General features: G+C 49.5%; 1 protein-coding gene and 1 pseudogene across 10 annotated transcripts in view; both read right to left on the bottom strand.

Moving 5' to 3' along the window:
- PALD1 (phosphatase domain containing paladin 1) overlaps nt 1–24166 on the bottom strand; it is an 89259-nt gene that overhangs the window by 40926 nt on the left and 24167 nt on the right. For 7 of the 10 annotated variants that reach the window (XM_088841947.1, XM_088841950.1, XM_088841949.1 and 4 more), the window contains one exon: nt 1468–1681. In XM_088841947.1, coding sequence (XP_088698073.1) covers nt 1468–1652 — 185 coding nt within the window. In that variant the 5' untranslated portion in view covers nt 1653–1681. Of the gene's footprint in view, nt 1–1467; nt 1682–1804; nt 2096–14018; nt 14167–24166 lie in introns of those variants that run through there. The other 3 variants (XM_088841946.1, XM_088841948.1, XM_088841951.1) reach the window with 3 other exon arrangements.
- LOC129555752 (V-type proton ATPase subunit D pseudogene) lies at nt 6607–7438 on the bottom strand (annotated as a pseudogene).

The raw sequence follows: 24166 nt of genomic DNA, 5'->3' as shown, positions 1-24166 counted from the left end.
AGGACCACATAGTAAACACTTTAGGCTTTGTGGGCCCCGCAGTCTGCTACAACTACTCAACTCTACCACTGCAGCCTTAAGCATCCTTTGATGATATGCAAATGAGTGGGCGTGGCCATGTCCCAACAAAGACTTATTTACCAAAACAAGCGGTGACCTGCTTTGGCCTGAAGGATACAGTTTGCCAGCCCCGGTTTTGAATGATCTTCTAAGGTCCCTTCTACCACAAACAAGCTACAAAGCAAGGATCACTAGGTCACAGTTGGCTCTAGGAGGCATGCACAATACCACTGAAGTGGGTTTTTACAGCAGGCCAGAGAATGTTCTAAGCCATGCCATGCTTAAATTTTCTGAATGTCATCCCCACATATCCTGATAAGGAAGCTAAGCCCTTATGAGAGGGAAAAGGATTTGCCCAAGGTCACGGAGCAGGGGAGAGGCAGAGCTGGGCCCAGGATTTCCACACTGTGCTCAAGACCCAAACCAAGTTCTGTCATGTGCTAGTCAAAAGACTACATATCAAGTCCCTTTTATTTAACATCTCCTTCCTCCCCTTATCATAAGCAAAGTAATGTATTAAGATTACAGTTTTCCTGTCAGGCCCCAAAGCCAGCAGGCCAGATTTATCACTCGTTCAGGTTTCCTTACACAGAAGGCCCTGTCTGCTAGGCCTCCACCAAACGTCACGACATGGAACGCATCCAGAAGGCCCTGTCTGCTAGGCCTCCACCAAACGTCACAACATGGAACGCATCCAGGTCTCAGCTGATCATGTCTACCTTCCTCCACCCTGGAGGGGCCCAAAGGCAGGGAGCTCAGTGGGTGGATTCAAGGAAAAACAAGGCTTCCCAACTCACCAGGAGGCAGATCCAAAGGCCCTCTGGCTCCCTGGCCTCAGGCTCTCGGCACCTGCTCCTTCCCTGGGCCCACAGGACACATGCAGGGTGTCCAGGTCTCTCAAAGGATGGGGCCAGAACAAACCCTCAGTAGTCTCCAGGAAGGGCCTAATTAGGAAAGTTGACCAACAGCTTCCAGCTTTTTCAGCCCAAGGCCCTTTAACAGCCTAGAGTCAACCTCAGTTTTGAACCATAATTACAGATTGGGGGGGGGGGGGGAATCTAAATTTTATGTATCTAAGTACATAAACTTCCTTTTAAAAAGTTCAGCAAAAAATTACTCTCAAAAGAGTGTCCCAACCTCCCCCCGGCCAGCCACTCCTCCCTCTCCTACACTCCTTGGCAATCACAACATGATAAATACTATGGGCCAAGAGAACCCCAAAAGACAGCAGCTCTGCCACCCACTTGCTGTGTGACTCCAGACACACTGCTTAACCTCTCGGGGCCTCAGTGTCTTCCTCAATGGAAACAGATTGGAGACGTTAGGTGCTGTATGCCACCACCCCTCCAGGCAGCTCCCCCCAGAGACGTCTTCTGGGGACAGGGTCATGCTTGTCCTGCCACTCACGTGATCACGACGGGGGCCACCTTGTTGGGGATGATGGACTTGGCCTTACTGTTGTGCAAGCCCGTGGTCTGGAAGGAGTGGACGCTGAGTGAGTGCCGACCATCCATCGAGCCACCGTCCTGGAGGCCCTCAAAGGGGGCACTTGCCGAGACCGTCTGCTGGGCTGTGCTGGCCGTTGTACCCATAGTCTGCTGGCAGCCTCAGGACCCAAGACCTGTGGGGTAAGAGGAGGTGCGATCAAGGAGGGGGTGGGAAAAGTCACAGCAGGAAGGAACCCAGCCCACCCCTCACTTCTGCCCTGTGAACAAAGTCTGAGGCCCAGAGAGGGCCTACTCACCCTGCAACTGTCGCTCAGCAAAGCACATGTTGGCTGAGGCCTACCATCATGCCTGGCCCTCTGCTACTACTTTGGGGAGAGTAATGGAACTGGATAGACAAGAAGACATAACCCTGACCCCTTACAGTTTACCCCTCCCTAGTGAAGATAAGAGTTAGAAAAGAGCTAACCATCCCCACCAGGTCAGGAGCCAAGGCTCCAAGTACCTGGGTCAGGCCACATGGAGACCAGGCCTTCCAGACAGGAGAAAGGGAAGGCTGTCACCAGAGGGAGAACCAGAGGCAGAGGGAAGTCTAGAGATGGCTTTGAAGGGTTTGGATGGAAACAGAACATAGCAGTGAATTTCACAAGAGGCCAGGGAAGTCCCGACTGGGTGAGTTCTCAGCAGATCAAGGCCCCTGAACTCTACATCAACAACCTCAACATCAACAACGTCTACATCACCAACATCTCAACAGCCAAAGCTTTTGCCCGACATCCGGCATGCCGGGCATCCTTGTGGTCTCACAATTCCCACTGCAGGGCTCTCTCCTAGGGAAGTAGTGAAGGATGTGTGCAAAGAGTGGGCTCCAAGGGTGTTTTGTTGATCACAATGTTATTTATAGTAACAAAACACTGGAAATGGCCTGCAACAGGGGATTTGTTGAATAAATTATGGGGCATCTCTAAGGTGGAATGTTAAACAGCCTTAAAAATATATTGACTGATGTGGGAAGATAGCTAGGCAACCAGAAGGGAAGAGGAACAGGCTGGAAAGCAAGCACAGGATAGAGTCCATTTTAATACGCGAGCACAAATCAGGAGAAAAGTCTTGAAGGGCGCACACCAAGACGCTAACCTAAGTCATCACCTGGTGATGAGATTACAGACAGTTTTTACTTTCTCCTTTTTCCTTATCTGCATTTTCTGAACACTGGGGAGTAAAACCTACTTAAAACAAAAGAATGGCTGGAGAAGCAGGCCAGGAGAGCCACTAACAGCTGGCAGAGGGCGTGGGGAAGGGATCCGAGAACCAGGGATGCTGGGAAGGGAAGGGGCTGGGAATTCCACACAGACTCAAGAAGAGGGTGACAGACATGCGAGACAGAGGCTCATAGAACGTTCTCAGAGCCCAGTAGCAGCTGGTCTCCACGGCACTGATGGCCCAGGACCAGGAAGGGGAGGGAGTTCCCTGCCCTGCTGGTTCCCACCTGCACCCTGAGAGTGTCAGTCACTCAGCTGGATCCAGCTCTTTGCAACCCCATGGACTGTAGCCTGCCAGGCTCCTCTGTCCATGGGATTCTCCAGGCAAGAATACTGGAGTGGGTAGCCATTCCCTTCTCTAGGGGATCTTCCCAACCTAGAGATTGAGCCTGGGTCTCCTGCACTGACAGGCAAATTCTTCACCATCTGAGCCACTAGAGAAGCACTCCATTCTGAAAGCACAGGGACAATACAGGCCTTAGAACCTGATGACTCCCCTCTGCTCCCCTCCCCAAGCTGCCCTAATCTGGGCATGAGCTGCTCCCCACCATCCACACACTCCCAGCCCTGCCCTCTCATAAGCAGCCGCAGCACCTCAGGAAGTGGATGGTGGGGTCAGGAGTCAGCATGAAGCCCGGGAAGCAGGTCACTCTGAAGGCTGAGCTTACCACACCCTCACTCCCCCAGGAGTCAGAGTTCCTGGTTCCAAGGCAGTGCTCCCCAAGCCTTCCAGAGCCGTGCCTCAGGCTCCCCCTTCCCAGAGTCACCCAGACAGAATGACTGTTCATTCTGTCCCCCCGCAGCACCCCAAACCACTGCCTCTCCTTCACCAGTCTGGAAAGGGTCCCCTCTCTCTCCAGCCCAGCCTTGTCATCCTTGACCACTCCCAGCAGGCTCTAATATGCACACCTTGTGTTTATAAAAGCCTCGTCACAGCTCTCCACACCCGGGCCAATCTCTCTCCCTCTTTTTTCTCTCTTTTCTATTTTTTCTTGGTAGAAGGTGGAAGGACCAAGCCTTTATTTCCAAGCAGAAACTCAGGCGCTCAGAGAAAGTGAGGGGCTGCACAAAGGATGTCCTGCTGACTGTCAGCAGAGCCAGAACCTTCTCTCCATGTCTCCCCAACGCTCCCCAGACCGCTCTCAGCAACTGAGGCCAAGAAGGCATCGGGCAGGGGGGCTGGGGTGAGGGCAGGAACAGCCGCCTCCAAGAATGGGCTCGGTGGCTGTCCCAAAGGAGGGAGTGACGGACGGGACATGGGAAAGACCTGCCAGAGGCAACAGCTGGCTTCAGCTGCCAGGCCAAAGCCGAGCCCTGCTCCCACGGGGTGAGGCCAGGCCTGACACCTCCACCTCGCCGCCCCCACAGCTCCAGCTCTAGTCTCTCACAGGCTTCAGAGGCGATGACAGGCCCCAGCCGGTCCCTGAAAGGACAGCCCAGAGACAGCACAGATGCGCACAGCTGCAGGCTGCAGGAGTAGGGGAAGGGCCACAGCCTCTGAAAGCTGACCTGCCTCCAAAATGTTTACAGGAGGGGGAACCCCAGGCTTCCCAGGTTTCTCAGTCTGCAACTCTCCCCCAAAATCTCTTTCAACTTGGGCTAGAGCGAGCCTCACCAGTACAGGGCCCTTCATCCTGCAGGGCCCATGCTCTGGGGCCTTCAGCAACTTGCTTTTCCCCATCATAAAGTAACAGTGAAGGATGAGACAGTCTGAAGGCCACTTCCACATGAGTCTGGCTCCTCACATTGGCAGTCCTAGCAGAGACACCACTGCTGCCCACGGTCAGGGCCAGGGGCCAGCAAGGACAGATGTGGAGGAGGCCTCTACTGCTCAATCCTCTGCTAGAAGGAGAATTAGGGGTAGACTAGGATGAGACTAGACAGTAAGGTAGGAGGGTCTATGAGCCTGGATGGTTTGCAAACACTTATGCCTTATTTCCCTAATTTCTGACTAAAAGCAAGCATTTCCTTCAATCACGAGTGAAGGCTGCCCCTGTCGTGTCTCGGAGCCCAGGACATGGTCACCATTGAGCTCAGAGACATTTTCACATCACACAGTGGCCCTGCAGGTATCTGGAAATGTGGCTTGCACTCATCACTCCCTTCATACCGCCACATAATGTTCTGACCCAGGACCACTCTGGTCTCAGTTTCTCCATCTCTAATTCAAACCACCACCTCCCCGCTATCCTTTGTCCCAGACATGACACAGAAACCATGATCTCCAGCTTGTCAAACCCCGTGAGCTTGGAAAAGATGAATAGTGGCTATTCCAAAGCAGAGTCTGGCTCTTGCAACTGAAGCAGAAAGCTGGACATCTGCTCCTGACCCAGCCATCACCCTGCCCCATTCCTTTCTTTGCCTTTCCTGACCACCAGACCCTCTTGCAAAATCCCAAGTCCTGCCTTAAGGAATGCTGTGACCACAGGAACCTCCACAAATTGCCATCACCAAAGCCACCAAGAGCAGAGATTCAGAGCAGCGATATCCCTGGAGTCAACTAGTCCAGCTTTCCCTTTCTACAGATGAGGTAACTGAGGTCCAGAGAGGAAAAGTGATGAGCTCCAAGTCATAAGGGAAGAGGTCATAAGGAAAGAAGGGGGGCCCAAGGCTCCTAGCCCCCAACCCAAGTCCCCTGGCTGGGTGTGCTGACTCCAGCCTGAGGGGAGCCTTTGTTGTGAGCACAGGGAGATCGTACTGAGCAGACACTATCCTGCTGGCCAAGTCAGGGGTTGTTGGTAAGTATGTGATTCCCAAGCCTACCTGGGGTGAACAGTAAGGGGAGGGTTTAACAGGTAGCTGAGATAGCCAGTGATCTTGAGTACTGACCCAGGGGCATGCCAGGAGGACAATGGGTGCACCTCTGACAGCAAAGCATCTAACATATCCCATTTATTCCCAATCCGATACGAACAGCTGACTCATTGGAAAAGACCCTGATGCTGGGAAAGACTGAAGGCAGGAGAAGAAGGGGATGCAGAGGATGAGATGGCTGGATGTTTGAGCAAAGTCCAGGAGACAGAGACGGACAGGGAAGCCTGATGTGCTGCAGCCCATGGAGTCGCAGAGAGGTGCCAACTCTTACAACTCAATATTAAGCCAACAAAATATCCAATTTAAAACAGCAAAGCATCTGAAGGTGCATACGGATGCCAAATAAGCATATGTAAGTTGTTCAGCATCTTACATCATTAGCAAAATGCACTAGAATGACAAACTTGAAGAGACCGACAATATCAAGTGTTAGTAATGCCGTGGAAGAACTGGAGACACGGTGCTTAAGTGTAACACTGCATAGCCACTTTGGAAGACAGCTTTGTCGTTTTGTTTTGTTTTTTCATTTTTAAATCATTTTACTGTTTATACCGTAGTCACATTTGAATTGGCAGAACTGTTCCCATGACAGACCAGAGACCTGTTGTTCAAGGAAACACAAGTGAAGGTTTTCCTAAAGCTTAAGGAGAGACGTCCCATAGTAACTAACACAAGAATGGCTGTAGCAATCTCAGACAATGGTGCCAAGGTGTGTGAGCAGACAGGAACAAAGGGTGCTCCAGAGTAGCTGGCCTACAAATGTGTATTGGCCTGAGAGCACTGCTGCTTCCTAAAGGGATTTTCTTATTATGTTCGGTAAGCAGATGACTTGTAACAGATGTATAACTGAAGTAGGGTGACACTTCTGCAGCATAAATTCTACAGGTTTCGGGACAGGTTCTACAAATTTCATTGGTGATTAACTGTTGCTTAATTATGATTCTGCAAAGGCAGATCCCATAAACAGACATCCATGGAAATTTTACAACTGGTGAAATTCTTAAGCCAAAAAATAGATAGCCACACATAACAAACCTACACACCATGAATTTAAATGGTGACATGTAAGGCCTTCTGAAAGAACCAGAGTAGGAAAGCTTATTCAAACAGAAGATCTTCATCCTTCTCTTCAGCCAGGAGATTAGCAGGCTCCATCACCTCTCCGGCTGCCCTCTGTTGCTCCAAGTCCTTATGAGGCTTTTCCTTGAGAATCTTTTTCTTCTCCTGTATTTTCTTTAACCTGTAGAACTCCTCTTGCTCTCTTTCATCCAGTTCTGTGATGATGTAAGCAAGGGGATGTTCAATCCGGGGAATGATAAGATGTTCAATAGCATTTACACGCCTGTTGGTTATCTTAATAGCGTCATCCAAAGTAACAAAGGAAGTCTGCAGTGAAGCCAGTTCCACCCGTAGTTCCACTGCTCTGGCATAATTCCTCTTCAGCTTAGCCAACTGTTCCCCACCTCTGGCTAAACCAGTCAGTTCATAACTGTCAGTTCCTTCATGATAATGTTCAAATACTGGCAGTGTAACACCTGCTACATTATCTTTCTTTGCTCTAGTCGTCACTTGGGCCTTATTTACATTTTGGATAACTGTGGTGCTGAAGTCCCCTGCTGTGAACTTGGCTTCAGCAAGTGAAAAGGCAACTTCTCTCATCACTTCACCCATCAACATTTTAGTCTCTATTATCTTCTTAAGGATCTGTCGAAATCGAAGAGTTAAGGCATCAGATTTTTTCTTCGGGAGGTTTTGACCTGTCTGTGCTCCTTTTAACCGAGCCTTCATGATGGTCTGTGCCATTTACGAGGGAAAGAGTTCAATTCGGTCTTTGCCCAACATTCTGACAATGACTGTTCTGCTCGGGTCCCTGGCCGGGCAACCATGGCTGCAACAACCAAGCCACTGAGTCTTTCTCTCTGGAAGACAGCTTTGTAGTTTCTTACAAATTTAAACAGACACTTACCACGTAATTCAGTACTTCTACTCTCAGGTAGCTAACTACCCAAGAGAAATGAAACCATGTCAGCATTATGCATTATAGCCTCAACAGAAATCAACCCACAAGTCCATCAACTGGTGACCAGATGAAAAAAACGTGCACTTTTATAGAATGAAATTGCTGTTTAATCGCTAAGTTGTGTGTGACACTTTTGCAACCCCATAGACTGCAGCCCACCAGGCTCCTCTGCCCACAGAATTTCCCAGTTAAGAACACTGGAGTGGGGTGCCATTTCCTTCTCCAAGGGATCTTCTCAACCCATGGACTGAACCAACGTCTCCTGCATTGGCAGGCAGATTCTTTACCACTGAGCCACCAGGGAAGCCCACAATGGAATACTACGCAGAAATTTTAAAAAAGGAAAAAGTAACCGATATACACATGACATGGGATGAACCCTGAAAACATCATACTAAGAGAAACATACCAAGCCTCAGAGACTTCAAACTATATAGTCCCATTTGCATGACATCAAGCAAAGGTAAAACTCTAGGGGCAGAAAGCAGATGGATAGTTGTCAGGGACAGGGGAGTCCAATACACAGGGGCTTGAGGGCACCTTTGGGAGATGGAATTGCTCCATATATTGAATGTGGTGGTTACATAACTACATACATGAGCCAGTGCTGAACTGTACACTTAACATGGGTGGATTCTGTTGTATGAAGTTTACCTAAATAAATCTGTTAAAAACAAGAGGAGCTCACTCCTTCCCATCACCTCTTCCTCCTTAACTCCGGAACTCACTCACTGTGAAACCTCAAAGCTACCTCTCTGGACCTTAGTTGCCATGTCTGTCAAGTGAGGACAGTAGTAGTATCTCCACTGAGGGGCTGCCATGAAGGGTAAACAATAGAGTTGATCCCTGAACAACACGAAGGTTAGAGATGTTGACCCCCGTGCAATCCAAGGTATGTACTGGCAGTTCCGAGCCTGTGGATCCAACCAACCACAGACTGTGCAGCAGGTATCTATGAAAAAAACTCACACATAAGTGAACCCATGCAGTTCAAACCTGTGGGGTTCAAGGGTCCACCATGTAATTAGACAAGCCTGCAGAACAGGGCCTGGTCAGGGAGCTCCATAAAAACCAGCTGTTAGCATGCATGTCAGACTAACACTCGTCAATCACACTCTGGAGCTGCGCTGTGCAATACGGTAACTGCCAACTGGGATGCACTGCAAGTGTAAAATAAATACTGGGTTCAAAGACTTGGTACCAAAAAAAGGGAAACATCTCATTAACAATTTAGTATTGTTGATTATATGTTTAGATCAGTTGATTATATGTCAAAATTATAGTATTTTGATATTATTGGGGCTAAATAACATATGTTACTAAAATTAAGTTCATCTATTTAGTTTTACTTTTTTATGTGGCTATTTAAAATGACATGTGGGATTTCCCTGGTAGTCCAATGGTTACAACTCCATGCTTTCACTGCAGGGGGCATGGATTTGATCCCTGGTCAGGGAACTAAGACCCCCATATGCTGCATGGCACAGCCAAAAACTTAATCAATTAAACAAAAATGACACATATGGTGAACTATCACACTATAAACCATTATTTGAAAAAACATGTGGCTCACTTTATACAGGTATCCCCCATCTTTTTGAAAGTTCGCTTTATGCCACTTTGCTCTTCCAAAAGACCTACATTAAATACTGTTTTCACTAACCAAAAGAAATCCAAAGAGGATTTTGCTTTTACAAAAAAAAACAGTGCAAGATGAAAATAGCATTGAGCATTTGTCTTGCAGGAGACACGACAGAGGCAGTGCACTCCATGCAGGAAGAGTGACCCCGCCAAAATCCTTCCCAGAACCACTCTCCGCATCTCAGCATCAAGGCCCGGAGCTCTGAACTACAGGGTGAGCATCTGTGCTTTATATCCGTTCATTTTGTGCATCCATTAGCAAGAGGTGTCCTAAGGTAATTCTGTCGCCGCTTAACGCCATTTCGACTAACAAAACTTCCATAGAACACTCTACTTTCGGATAGCAGGGAAACCCATATTCCTGTTGGACAGTGCTGCTGAGTCTCAAGTCCTCCATGGTCCCTGAAAGTCCCCCTCGGTCAGCTCAGATTCCTCAGAGTTGAGCCCAGTGACTGTGGCAGATATGAACTTATAACCTTCTGTGTGGGGCATGAGAAAACCCCAGGAAGGCAGTGCCAGCATATCCATTCAACAGATAGAAAAGTGAGAACTCCCCAATATCCTCACACCTAGTTGGAGAAACAGTGATTTCAACTCAGTGTGATGGCTCAGACGGTAAAGAATCTGCTTGCAAGGTGGGAGACCTGGGTTTGATCCCTGGGTTGGGAAGATCCCCTGGAGGAGGGCATAGCAACCCACTCCAGTATTCTTGCCTGCAGGATTCCACGAGGGCTACGGTCCTTGGGGTCGCAAAGAGTCAGACACAACTGAGCAATTAAGCACAGACACAGACAGATAACTTAATGTGAAAGGTGGACTCTGGGGCCGAAACTCCCATCCCTACTGCACACTAGTCATGTGGCACATGGCTTAACTTCTCTGAGACTCAGTTTCCCCAGTGACAAACTCTATAACCCCAACTATAACTCTGCCTCCCTAACTGGATCATCTGGGGATGAAGTAAGTGAATGTGTTTAAAGTGACACCTACCCAGCTCAACACACAGCAAGGGCACAGCTCACGAGCTGCCCTTCACATCACCCCCACTCCCAGCTCCCTGTACTCTCTCCCTACCTTCTCCGTATTCCCTCCCTGTAACCACAGACCGGTACCAGACCTAAACCTCCCCAGCCAGGACCAGGGCCACATCTAGACACTGCCTATCAAAGGAAAGTCTGGAGGAATAAGTGGGGTCAGTAGTCCCCCGGCTCTCATCCTGGGCAAACAACAGGGCCAGGCGGGGCTGGGCCACAGCAGCTGCCCTGCTGTAGAGACACACAATTGAAAGTCTCCCCGTTTCACCTGGTTTTGGTAAGCGGTCTAGGAAAGTTTCAATCTGCTACTGGTCTTAGTCAAAAACCAAGAGCGGGGATTCCCTGGTGGCTCAGCGGTAAAGAATCTGCCTGCCAACACAGGATCCCTGTGGGGCAGCTAAGCCTGTGCACCACAACTGCTAAGCCATTATTCTAGAGCCCAGGAGCTGCAGCTACTAAGCCCACACGTCCTAGAGCCTGCACTCTGCAATAAGAGAAGCTACTGCAATGAGAAGCCTGCACATCACAGCTACAGAGTAGCCTTCACTCGGGGCCACTAGAGAAAGCCCACGTGCAGCAATTTAGACCCAGCACAACCATTAAATTGTTTAAATAAAAAAATTATTAAAAAAAAAAAGAAGAAGAACCAAGAGAGTCTAGCTCTTCTCTGGAGTCTTGGGCAAGTCCTCTCTTTGCTCTGAAAACCTACCCACATCCTTGTCGGTCCAACTGCTCTGCCACCGCTGGCCACTGGCCCAACTAGTCCAACAACAGCAGCCTCCAGGAAAGAAGGCTTCCTCCTTCTCTCCGTCCCCCTGCCACCCATCCTCCAAGCAGCAGCCAAAAGATCTTTAAAGCCCTAAATCACGTTGTCTGCCCTACTTAGCTGCTTCCTCTTCTGTAAAGTGGGAGTCATAAACCCTGTCTTGCCTCCCTTAAGGGCTGTTGTCAGTAGCACAGATAGAAAAGCCACAAAGACACAGAAAGGCCCCAATAGGCCAAAGAAATGGAATGATTACCATGGGAACACGGACGACCACAGGCAGAGGGCACTCAGGCGGAGGTCATGTCATTTCCGTCCATCATGCTGTGACATGCAAAGCCCTCACCCCAGCAGACAGGCCTCCGCCCCCGCTACTTGCTCTGACACTCCAGCCACAGGCCATGTCCACCTCTCCCTTCCAACACCCCAGGCCCTCTCCTCCTCACAGGCACCCACCACTCCTCTGCCTGGAACACTCTCTAGCTTGTTCACGCGGCTGCCCCTTCCCCTGGTCTCAGCTCACATGTCCCGCCTCAGAAGTCTCTCTGAGGTCCTGGCAATACTAGCTGTCCACACCCCACCCCCTCAGCACTTCTCCTGCTCATGGCCTCCTTTTGCTTTTCAGTTGCCTCACCGATGGGATTATGTCTACAACAGCAGCCTCCCCAACTTCCCAAGAGCTGGTCAGTGCCTAAAGTGCCCACTGCTTGGCCCCAGCACCAAACCGCACATGGGTCCCAGCAGATGCTCAGGAAACGTTTCTGAGATGAACACATGACGACTTGGGGGTATCTTTCAGGACCAGAGAAGAGCGCCTGGCATCAAGGACCAGGCCTCAGCCCACACAAGTGGGTGTGGGGAAAGATGCTCCCACCCTGGACTCTCTCACCAGGACTGCCCTCCTCCCTACCCTTCCACATCCTACCCACCAGCTCCTCCAGGAAGCCCTCCCTGACTACACACCCACCCCCATCTCTCAGCTCCCACTGCCCATTGTGAGCATCATAAAATGGGACTCTCCGTTCTCTTCCACTGCATGCTGTTCCCAGCAGTGGGTATCCTATGTCCTGGGTCCTGCTGCCTGGCTCCAGGGAAGAGCCAGACACACACTTGCCGAGGAAACAAATCAGCTCCATCACTTCACCTTCTCACCCAGCCCAGCTCCCTGTTGATGGGACCAAGGATGGTACTCAACAAGCAGGCACAAAAGGTGGAAAGATGACTAAACATTACAGTATTTATTTCTGAGCTAGGGCACTGAATATGGCTATTTATCTCCTTTTTGGCTTATTCACCACTTCGAAATCTCCTGCAACAAACATTATCACTTTGGGAATGTTTTAAGTACGCTTATTTGCAACAGTTTCAAAGCTGACAAAGGTCACAGCTCCCCACCCGGTGCAGCCCCCACTCACCCTCCACCAGTCCCCCAGTGCACCCTCAGCTCCATGCCTTTGCCACCCACGTGCCCTCTGCCTGTGGTCGTTCATGTTCCCATGATAATCGTTCCATTCCTACAGCCTGGTGGGGTTTTCTGTGTCTTTACTGTTTCTCTGTCTTTGCTCCTGACAACAACCCTCAAGAGAGATGAACAGGGTTTATGGCTCCCACTTTGCCGAAAGAAAACTGCTAAGCAGGGCCAGCTATGTGAATTTCCCCAGGCTGTATGGCATAACAGAGGCAGAAATCTGGTTTCTGCTGTGTGGCCCATCACCTCATGTCTTTGGCGGGTCACCCAGACCCATCCCTTCACACAGTCTCTGCTCCTTAGCCTCTTTTAAAACTAGGATGAGGTCAATTTAAAAAAATTAAAAGGGGCTTCCCAATGCAAGGGGCCTGGATTCAATCCCTAATCAGGAAACTAGTTCCTGCATGCCCCAACTAAAGATCCCACTCCTGCAACTAATACCCAGCACAGCCAAATAAATAAATAAATATTTTAAATAAAATTAAATGAAGCTACCTGGGATCTGAGATTGCAGGAGACCTTCACCAGCTAAATATCTTTCTGAAATGTTTCCATTTTTTGGAAAGGTTAAAAATTAAAATCAGAAGGTGAATGGATGTTTGGAAATAATGCCATGTGTTCAGCAGTGGGCTGCCTCTGTGAGGCGGGCCTTGAGTTCCAGACTTTGGCCTGCAAACAACGGGGAGCCCCAAGAGATGGAACTCAAAGTGGGACAAAGGCAGGCAGGGCAGAGCGACTGGGCAGCCAGCTGAGGAACTGCAGTGAGTAGGGGCCAAGGTCAGAGTAAGGGGATCACCCTGGAGGTGGACCCCTGGGCTGGGAGAAGCTGCAGGCGGAACAGCAGGCCCCCACTCTCAAAGAGGGGCAAACGAGCCTCCCTCTCAGCTCACCTGACAGGCAGAGAATAGAGAGGCGGCTCCCACCTGCTCTGCGGCCAGCAAAGACCCTGGCACGTTCCACCAGTAGGAACGTGCTCCAGTAGGGCCTGCAGGCTCCTGGAATCTGGGACCCTCAGGAAGGAAAAGGGCCCTTTCCAGCACCCATAGTTGTCTGCCTCCAGGTTTAGAGAGCCCCCTACCTCAGGAGCTCCCCATGGTGGGTCAGCTGTCCTGAGAGGAAGCTCTGCCTATGAGGTGGACCTTAGATTGGGGATGGGGGCAGGGGCCTACAATGGACATCTTGAGGAGAAGTCAGAAAATCTGAACACAGATTATATTTTGTTGGATAAATAAGCTGACTTCCTTGGATGCCATAATGAAATGTGGAAACAAGGGGAATGTCCTCATTCTTAGGAGATATAAGCTGAAGGGTTTACAGATGCAGGATCCTGACATCTATGAATTTCATATGGTTTAGGGAGTAGGGGGCAGAGGGAACAAATACTAGCAATTGGTGAGGAGGGACTTGCGTTCTCTTCTTTCAACTTTTCAGTAGGTTTGAAATTTTTCAAAATAAAAAATAGGTATTTAAAGTATTTTTAAAATTAAAAAAATGTTTAAATATTTAGCTACCTTATAAAAAGCTACTTTTCCACACATTCCCCTCACTGAAGTCTCAGAGAAGGCACCTCATCTGGAAGGAGAAAGTCTTCAGTCCACACAGGCAAAGTGCTTGAGCCCTTTTGTTTTGTTTCTTTCCATTCTCATTAGCTGCTAGGACCTGAAAGTCAAAGAATTTCAAATACAACTCCAGATCTCCAGAGAACCCAAATATGCCCAACATCAGGGTGCTGTGCAATGCCCCTGGAGGGGCCCCTGCCACCCTCCAGGCCTGTGCTCCAGTTTGAGCCCTCATCCTGGGTCAGCCCCACAAGCGCCATATCCAGTTCACTTGTGTCCCCGCACCTGTGGGTCTTCCATCTTTCCCAAGCGTGTTCTCTTCCCCCAGGCCCCAGCAGCCCAGACAGGGCCACACTGTGTCAGCACGCACCGACCCTCTGAGAAGAGGGTGGCCCACCTCCCTCACTGTGACCACTCCATGGGGCTTGCTCCAGCCCCTGGAAAACCTTTCTCTCTTGGGCTCAGTCCCTGCTTCCCTTCCTGTCGTGGAGCATGTGGCTCTCTGGTCCCAAGGCAGGACTGGCCTCCTCCAAAGAAATCTCCCTGGTGGCGATTCTGCCACCCTTGAACCACTGGCCCAGCTTCTCAGCCTGGGAAAAACCTCCGGTAAATGCCCACAGTGGGGACTTCCCCAGTGGTCCTGTGGTTAAGATTCTGTGCTTTCACTGCAACGGGCACAGGTTCAATTCCAGGTTGGGGAACTAAGATCCCACAAGATGCATAGCCCTCCCCCCAAAAAAAAAGAATGCCCACACTGCCTTCAGCCCCTCTCCCCCTCTTCATCTGTATTAAACAAACCGGACAAGGGACAGGGCAGCTAGCTGAGCATGTGGCTGTCTACAGCCAGGACCACACTCCTGATCTCCCCCGCAGCAACTTGGGCCAGGTGACTAATTCTAGCTAATGAACATGAGGGGCAGTGTCCTTGGCAAATTCCGGATCCTTCCCTATGAGCCCCCTTTACTCCTTTCCTCCAGCCTGCTGCCTGGAACACAGGTATGATGGCTGACATTTTGCAGCCGTCTTGAGCTGTGAGCCCATGAAGCCACACCCCAGGAATCTGTGTAGCAGAATCACCACATCATGGCCTGGACCGCAGGGCTCTGGGCTCGGACAGGACACAGAAATAAACTTCCATCTTGTGTAAACCACTGTCATTTGGCTTTTCCTATTACTCGCAGCCAAATCTAATCCTGACTAATGGACTCCGTTATTTTTAGGGATGGCCCTCAATGACCACAAGCCGCAAGGCACAACTTCCTTCTTCCTCCTTGCTCAGGAGAACATCAAGTTCCCTCTGGTCGTGCTCCGGCAGGTCAACAACACCAGGATCCCATGAGTTGAGCCCACACTGGGGCCACAGCGGCTCACGGAATACAGAAGACGCTGTCCACAGCCACCAGGGCCCATGGGGTAGCTGAGGAGACGCGCAAATGTCACACCACCATTGACTGACAGACCATGTGATGCAGAAGCCTTCTCCAAGTCAGCTGCAGAAATCCAGAAGCTTCCACACTGCTAAGTGTTTGTTCCACCCTATAGATAGAGGCTCGGGCTCCGTTCCTCCAAAAAGGCAGACAGAGACCAGAGCCTCCCATCTGGAGTCTCCCCGAGTCCCTCTCGAGGCCTTTCTGAGGAGGAGAACTCTGCAGAAAACAAGAAGGCATCATCTGGCTGGGAGGAACCCTGCCTATAGGTTCTGTCCAGCAGGAGGGGAGTATAGACACCCCTGGGGAGGTGCCAGTCAACTCTGGGAAGGACAGTCCTTCTGTGCCTGAAAGAGGCTGAAGCTCCTCTCCATCCAGGATCAGGAGGAGTGGGAGGGCCCCAGAGAGAGCAGGGTTAGAAGTACCTGCCCAGTGACAGTGCTCCAAGAAGCTGGCCATTTGGGCTTTTCTAGGCCAGCAGAACCTACAGTCTCCTGATACCACGCCTAGGGCCCTGACCCTGCCAACACTCTCCTGGTTGCTTCCAGGGACTGGGCTCCAAAGGGCCAGTGGGAACTTACACTTGAACCCCATTTCTGACCTCCAGCAATGCCACGGGGACCTGAAGCATCATTTTAAGGAGCTGGGAAGAACGATGACCCAATTCTGCAGTTGGTCCCCATCCATCCCAGCCCTGTGGCCTCCAGTCTAGACTCCCTTGCCTGGCCTTCAAGCCTCCCATTCCCACCCTCACCATCCCCTATTTACCCTCCACACCCCTGACACTCCAGGCAAAGCCAAGGTCTCAGCTGCCCCATAGGATGGAGCAGGTCAAGCCACAAGAGATGTTCCCCACCAGCACAGGTTCTCTGAGAAGCCTCAAGTTCAACCCAGCCCTCTGTGGGTCACACTTGATGTCCACCTAGGAAGTAGGAGGGCTGGTCAAGATTGGTAGGACGAGATTTTAGCAGCTCAACCCTCTGTGCAAAATCAATCTTTCACAGAAGTTCAATGTATAAAATAGCTAGAAGCAGAGCTGCTGTGCTGACCGCTAGCCCAGGAAGAGGGCTGACAAGCTTTTGGTCCCCAGACCCACTGTGGGGCCCCTCCTAGGGAAGAGCACCACCAGAGCTGCTGGCCAGAGATGCTCAAGACCCCTGACTGCTGGAATCTCCCAGGATGCATCCGGCCCTTCCCTGCCTCCATGCCTCTGCCCTCCTGGTTCTACAACCAGGAATGCCATCCCTACCCTCACGCTTTCATCCCATCCATTACCGTGCAGTGGAAATGTCCCCTTCCCCGCCAAACCTTCCAACACACATGGACCAACAACCCTGACCTTGAACCCACCGGACTGGTGTTTGGTAAGTACAAGCCTCATCTCCCCACTCTGGATCTGATGCTCCTCCGCGTCACCCCTCCTCCAACCCTCCGCCCAGCGTAGAATCCACAATAGTTGTAGGTTCCAAACGTCACTGTGCTAAACGAATTGCACGTCTACTATCATCTCGGCTTCAGAACAAGCCTATGAGAAAGCCACAAGCTATTGTGCCATTTAACAGATGGAAAAACTGAGGCTCAGAGAGGTCACTACATGACATAACAGAGCCGGGCCTCTGGTTCCGCAGCCTGGGCCCTTTTCACTGCACTGTCCACCCATCACTCTCCCATTTCTCCTGAAGCCAGCCTCAATTTCCCAAAAGACACTGGGAAGCTTAACCCAGGGACCTGGCAGCAGGCAGAGAACAAGCTGGACCCAGGGAAGAGTGCCCCTCCCAGGGCCACAGCCTCTCACGGACCCCTGGAAGCCAGATGCCTGGGGCGGGTAACAACGGAGCTAAAAATAGGGCAGGAGGCTGAGTGGCCAGCTGCAGGAAACATCTGTCTCAGCCACAGAACAAACACAGAGGAAGTCACCACGCTCCAGGATTCCCCTACTGTGGGGCCGGGGAGAGCTGGTGAGGAGGGGAGAGATGGGGGTTTCAGATTTTCAGCCTGGGCCCAGGGCAGGGGCTCACACCAGCCCACCCCCGGCCCCGGGTCTCATCCCCCAACATCCAGCACACACAAACATGCAGACACGGGACAGGGTCTAAAGTCCCCTTAAGCACCAACACGGATCTTAAGTTAGAGTCACACCCGCCTCTGAGACTCCAGTCTGTCCCTCTCATTTCACAGAGGAGCAAACTGAGGTCCAGAGACCTGCCCAGTCACAGAGACGGTGGGAGAAAGAGCCAGGACCGGGGCCTCCTACCCTTCTCCCTCACCTCCCTGTACATCCACTTCACTCTTCTGAGCAGGGAAGACCCTGACCAGGAAAAGCTCTTTTGCTCCAACGAATGAAGCACAAGGTTACAGTGATCTCAGGTACTAAGACATCACTGCCCTTCTCACCATGAGGAGCAAAGGCCACGGTGGGTGAAAGTGCTAGACGCTCAGCAGGAGGCTCAGCAGTGGCCCCAGACTGGGCTGGTCGTCAACTGTGATGACAAAATATACCAGTGTCGCTCTAGGATGTCCTTGATAGACCAGTGAAGTACATATCTTTTCAATAATGCGGGTAATGACCTGGGAAGAAGTACATGGGCTAGTTAGCAGCACACGACAGCTGTCTGCAAGATAAACCCTCGTGAATTGGTCTGCACTGTCGGCTGAAGCAGTCCCTTTGGCCGTGGAGCATCCCTTTTATGCAAAAGAATGGCTGGCAGACCAAAAAAAAGTTATTCAGAACTGGGTATCTGGTAGACATTTTCTCCAGAACGAACAAAGTGAGCCTGTCCCTTCAAGGAAAATAACTGACAGCATTTGTTGCCAGTGATAAGTTTGAACATTTAAAGAAAAATTAGAATTCTGGAAAACCTGAATCAGTCACTGTGAATTTGAAAGCTTCCTAAAACATAAAGACTTTGCAATGATATGATTGATGATGCTAACACATGCTATCGTGGGATATGATGAAATGAACTGTCCCACATTTGGAAGATCCAAACTCAATGAACCAGTATTTTCCCAATCACTGATATATGTTACCAAACCACTCCTGGTCAAAGAGCCATTCACAGTACCAGAGAGTCCATGAATTTTAATGTAACAAAATATGAAAAGTTCATCTATGTGTTTTCAGATTCTATATTCCCTTTAAGAAATTATTACTTTTATGCAGCATCAAAGGAAGATATCCTCAGGCTAACAAAATACTTCTGCCCTTTCCAGTGACTTACCTGTGTGAAGCTAGATTTTCTTCCTATACTTCAACTGATCAACATATGACAGACCAAACGCAGGAACAGACATCAGAATCCAGCTGTCTTCCAGTCAACCAGACATTAAAGAGATTTATAGATTGGCCAAACAATGCCACTTATCCCACTATATTTAAAACATAGCTATTTTTCAGAAAAAAAAATTATTTATGTGTAACATATAATGGGTTTGCTATTGTTATTTTGAAATGAATGTATAAATATGTCTTTAAGTATACTGTTTTAATTCCTAACATAGTCAATATCGATTTATAAATATATCACCCACATAAACAAGAGCTCTCTGAGGCTTTTTTTTTTTTTTTTTTTTCAGAATTTTAACTTTCCATTTATTGAACTTTCACAGACAGCAAAGCCTACCTTACATAATAGGCATTATCCATCACAATAAAATAGCATTAAAGAGGCTTTAATTTTTAAGAGTATAAAAAGGGTATAAAAGAAGGGTATAAAGAGTATAAAGGAAGCAGTATTGAGACTAAAAAGTTTGCAAATAGCCATGGTTCCACTCCCACCATAACCCAAGGGTGACTGTGGCCTGCTGCTGCTGCTGCTAAGTCACTTCAGTCGTGTCCGACTCTGTGTGACCCCATAGATGGAAGCCCACCAGGCTCCCCTGTCCCTGGGATTCTCCAGACCAGAACACTGGAGTGGGTTGCCATTTCCTTCTCCAATGCATGAAAGTGAAAAGTGAAAGTAAAGTCGCTCAGTCGCATCCGACCCCCAGTGATCCCATGGACTGCAGCCCACCAGGCTCCTCCATCCATGGGATTTTCCAGGCAAGAGTATTGGAGTGGCTTGCCATTGCCTTCTCTGTAGCATCCCATTTTTTGCAGGTACAGCCACTGAGGCACAGAGAGACTGCGTAATCTGCTCAAAGGGACAAGGGTGGCCAAAAGCCTCCAAGTGAATGAATGCTCTTAACCACTGTGCTGCCCCTCACCTGACACCGTGCTCCCAAGGTAAGCAGAGAGGGGTGAACAAGGACACATGACAGAGGGAGCCAGAGAAGTGAGAAAAGAGAGCAAAAGCAAATATTTATATAACCTTGGGGCAGAAAAGAACTTTCTATGCAAAATGCTAGGGGATAAATACAGCAAATTATTGACAGAGCAGACTACATTATAAAATAGCCAGCTTTTTAACAAATTTGAGTCAGTTGAACTGAGGTGGACAAACCTAGAGTCTGTTATACAGAGTGCAGTAAGTCAGAAAGAGAAAAACAAATATCAGATGTTAATGCACATATGGACGTGAGAGTTGGACTGGGAAGAAAGCTGATCACCGAAGAATTGATGCTTTTGAACTGTGGTGCTGGAGAAGACTCTTGAGAGTCCCTTGGACTGAAAGGAGATCCAACCAGTCCATTCTAGAGGAGATCAATCCTGGGTGTTCATTGGAAGGACTGATGCTAAAGCTGAAACTCCAGTACTTTGGCCACCTCATGCGACGAGTTGACTCACTGGAAAAGACTCTGATGCTGGGAAGGATTGGGGGCGGGAGAAGGGGATGACAGAGAATGAGATGGCTGGATGGCATCACCGACTCGATGGACATGAGTCTGAGTGAACTCTGGGAGTTGGTGATGGAGAGGGAGGCCTGGCGTGCTGTGATTCATGGGTTCGCAAAGAGTCAGACACGACTGAGCGACTGAACTGAACTGAACTGAACGCATATATAAGGAATCTAGAAAAATGGTACTCATGAACCTGTCTGCGGGTAGGAATAGAGACGGAGACATGGAGAATGGACTTGTGGACACAGCAGAGGAAGGAGAGGCTGGGACGAATTGAGAGATGCATCACCAAGTGTGAAACAGGGAACTAGCGGGAGGCTGCTGCGGAATACAGGGAGCTCCGTCTGGTGCTCTGTGATTACCTTCAGGGGTGGAACTGGGGGTGGGGAGGGAGACTCAAGGGGGAGGGGATATATATGTATACTTATGGCTGATTTACACCGCGGTAAAGCAAAAAACCACGCAATGCTGTAAAGCAATTATCTGCCAATTAAAAATAAATTTTTTAAAAAATGGTCAGGTTTCATCTAACACAGAAAAACCACAAAGTTATCCAACTGACAAATTGGATAAAAATATTTTCAACATATTTTTATTATTTATCATTTTATATAGAGGGATTTTTTTTAATGAGAAAACAAGTATATCTTAAAAGTAAAGCATACCAAAAAAAATCCAAAGACACAACAAAGAAGAAATACAAATGACTGATAAATGTGAGAAAAGATATTCACCCTAAGCTGTAATTTTAAAACTGGGAGCGGCTGCCACGTGTTGCCTTTCATGGCCTCACAGGTTCAGCAGGGTGAAAACACCTGGTCTCTGCAAAGGTGCTAAGAATGGGCGCCCTCCTAAGGACGGGGCAGGATGTAAACTGGCATGGCTGCCTGGAGGACAAACTGGCAATAATTCTAAAGTACCTTAAAAATGTACAACCCTTCAGCAATTTTTCAATCGAGTCACAGGAAATACTCAAAGATATGGCCACAAAGGTGTTCGGTACAGCTTTGTTTACATTAGTCAAAGACTGGAAACATCTCTCACATCAACAGTAGTCGAAGTTGAACATACCACAGACGTCATCACATCATCATTCAAACAGATGGAACCTCAGATGACCGTCGCTAACAGACTGTGGAGCCAAAAAAACCAAACTAAGCAAACACTATATGATTCCATTCGTCTAAAACTCAAAATCAAGCCAAACTGGTGCATGGTGCTGGAAGTCACGTCTGGAGCAGGAAGGAGGGGGTGGCAATGGGGTACAGGGCCAGGGTGCTGGAGGAATTATGTTCTTTGACCTGGTAAAGCTCTGAAGGCTGTGCTCAATTCATATGACCATCAAGCTGTACATCTGTGATCTGTTGTTAAACTCCAACTTAAGAGTTTCAAAAGAAAGAAGGAGCCCCTTATTTACTGATAGGAAAATATCTACCGTATGTTTAGTTTGGGGGGAAAAAAAGACACTAAACAGCAATTTAGAGCGTTGAGTTGACTCAATGGAAAAGAGTCTGATGCTAGGAAGAATTGGGGGTGGGAGGAGACGGGGACGACAGAGAATGAGGTGGCTGGATGGCATCACTGACTCTACGGACATGAGTTTGAGTGAACTCCGGGAGTTGGTGATGGACAGGGAGGCCTGGTGTGCTGATGCATGAGGTCGCAAAGAATCGGACACAGCTAAGCGACTGAACTGAACTGAACTGAACCATTAAAAAGGAGAGAGGGATCCTGTACACAAGCACACGCACTCACACTACACAACGAAAAATGTCTGGAAGAACAAATCTCCAGACACGAATGGTCAACCTGGTTATCACTGGGAAGTGGGACCACAGATGACTTCCCTAATCTTTCTGCATATCTTTTATTTCTCTGATTTTCCTATGTGAACATAGACTATTTACAGAAAAATTAAAAAGGGGGGGATAAAAGAACATTCACAGTACGCACACTACACTGATGCCAAGAACCAGGGTTCTGGGTCAGCTCTGCAGCCCAAGACGACCATGATCCACAAAAAAAGGTCAGAAGAGTGAGGCTGTTCCTGAGTTGTCACTGAGGAAAAGCTAAATACCTTCCCCAGAAGACAGAAGAAACCAGGACTTTAGAGTCGGAAAGACCTGGCTGGACCCTCAGCACCATTCCCAACTGAGACCCAGGTCAGTTCCTGAACCTCCGTGAGACTCAGGGTCCCTGTAGCGAAGTAGGGCTAAACGAGGTCAAGGATGTCCGGGGATGACCAGATCAGTTCTCGAGGCAGATCTGACAGCAGGATCCCCCAGGTTCCACAGAAGAAGAAAAGGAGGCCCAGGGAGGCTGAGCGACCTCCTTCCTTTACCCTGCAGGCCTGCAGCCCCAGGGGAAACCCACAGAGGCCCTACAATTACAGTGTGGTCCAGAGTCCTGACCTCGGGAAGTGCCCTGCCCTCCCTGGGTCTCAGTGCCCCCAGAATAAAAGGCATCAGCTGGACATTGAACTTGACCTCAGGTAACCTCCCTTCGGCCCCACACCCATGATTCCTGTGAAACCCCCACATGGAAGGCTGTGGCAGGAAAAGTGGCCGGCTTATCCAGACAGGAAGTGACCTTGCCGGATGAATGACAGGCCAAACATTCCATGGGGAGCCCCACCTGCTGATGACCTTCAGGGTCATGGGAGCCAAGAGTGGGTGGGCACACAGAAGCCCAGGAGGAAACAGGATTTACTGCGGAAGGCCAGGCACATGGCAGACCCCCAGGCGGGGAAGTGACTTCATTTCACATTCAGTCCTCCTTGCTTCCGCCCCTGGCATGGCAGAGAGTTAACCCTGAGGCGGCCAAGCTTCACTGGCCCCGGCCACCTTTACACAGGCCAGGGCATGAGAATGAAGGCTTTCTCCTCTCACTCTGTCCTTTGATCCCCAACCTACAGATGAAAAGTAAGGCTCAGACAGGCTGACAACAGAGCAGGGGCTCTGAGACCTTTCCCATTACCCTGAGCTGCACAGAGGCGGGAGACACTAATTCAGAGTTGGGAACTCCGGGAAGACTTCCTGCAAGAGGAGGCCACTGAGCTGGGCCTTGAATGATGAGCAACATATGTCAGATGAGAAAGTCATTCAGCACAGAGGGAACAGCATAGAGAGAGAGACGCCTGGCACTGTGCAGAGCCTCCTAGGAAGTAATGTTATTCTGGCCTTCTGAGGCCAGAATACAGGATAGGGTAAGGTTGATTTAAGTCCCAAGTGTCTTGGGGACCACGCCAGAGAGTTAGAATATTGCTCTGTGGGGTGAGATGTGCTGTCCAGGCCAAGGCAATAGGAGAGAGCCATGACAATGCCCTGTGTCAACCCAAAATGGCTGCATGGAGGAGGCAACCTAAGGGGAGCCAACTGAGCAAGAGGGACGTCTGGGGCCTAGAACTCAGCAGGCTTTACTCCACCATGCCATCACAGCCAGTTTGACTTGATTTCTCTGTAAAAGAAAAGGGAAAGGTATTCAAACTACCTATAGTCCGGTGTGCCCAGGTCTGCACCAGATGCCAAACTGATAAAATAGCAGGGCCCTATGTACATAGCCACTTAGGTTCCTGTGAGCTCCACTACCCCCACCTGTGTGACCTTGACAGAAACACTTGACCTCTCTGCTCCAACAGCTGTCACATAAAGACAACCCCCTGCCCCTCTTTGAGGACGGTGAGGATTAACTGAGATGATAATCCTTGTACACGCCACTTGAGCACCCACAGCCCGTGTTCAATACATATTCAGTTTGTTATCTCTCCACTCTGACCACAGTGAGGCGGAGTGAGTTAGCTTAGATCACATGCCAAAGACAGAGAAGAGCCAAGATTCAAACCCAGGCCAGACCCAGGCTTAGCCCAGCCCATCAGGCAAAACAAAAACCTGAAAC

Source organism: Moschus berezovskii, chromosome 12, assembly GCF_049115385.1.
Source record: "Moschus berezovskii isolate FMDL1 chromosome 12, NW_MosBer_1.0, whole genome shotgun sequence".
NCBI classification, from domain to species: Eukaryota; Metazoa; Chordata; class Mammalia; order Artiodactyla; family Moschidae; genus Moschus; species Moschus berezovskii.
Note: the sequence above shows the minus strand (reverse complement) of the source record. Positions and strands in the feature narration are given on the sequence as shown.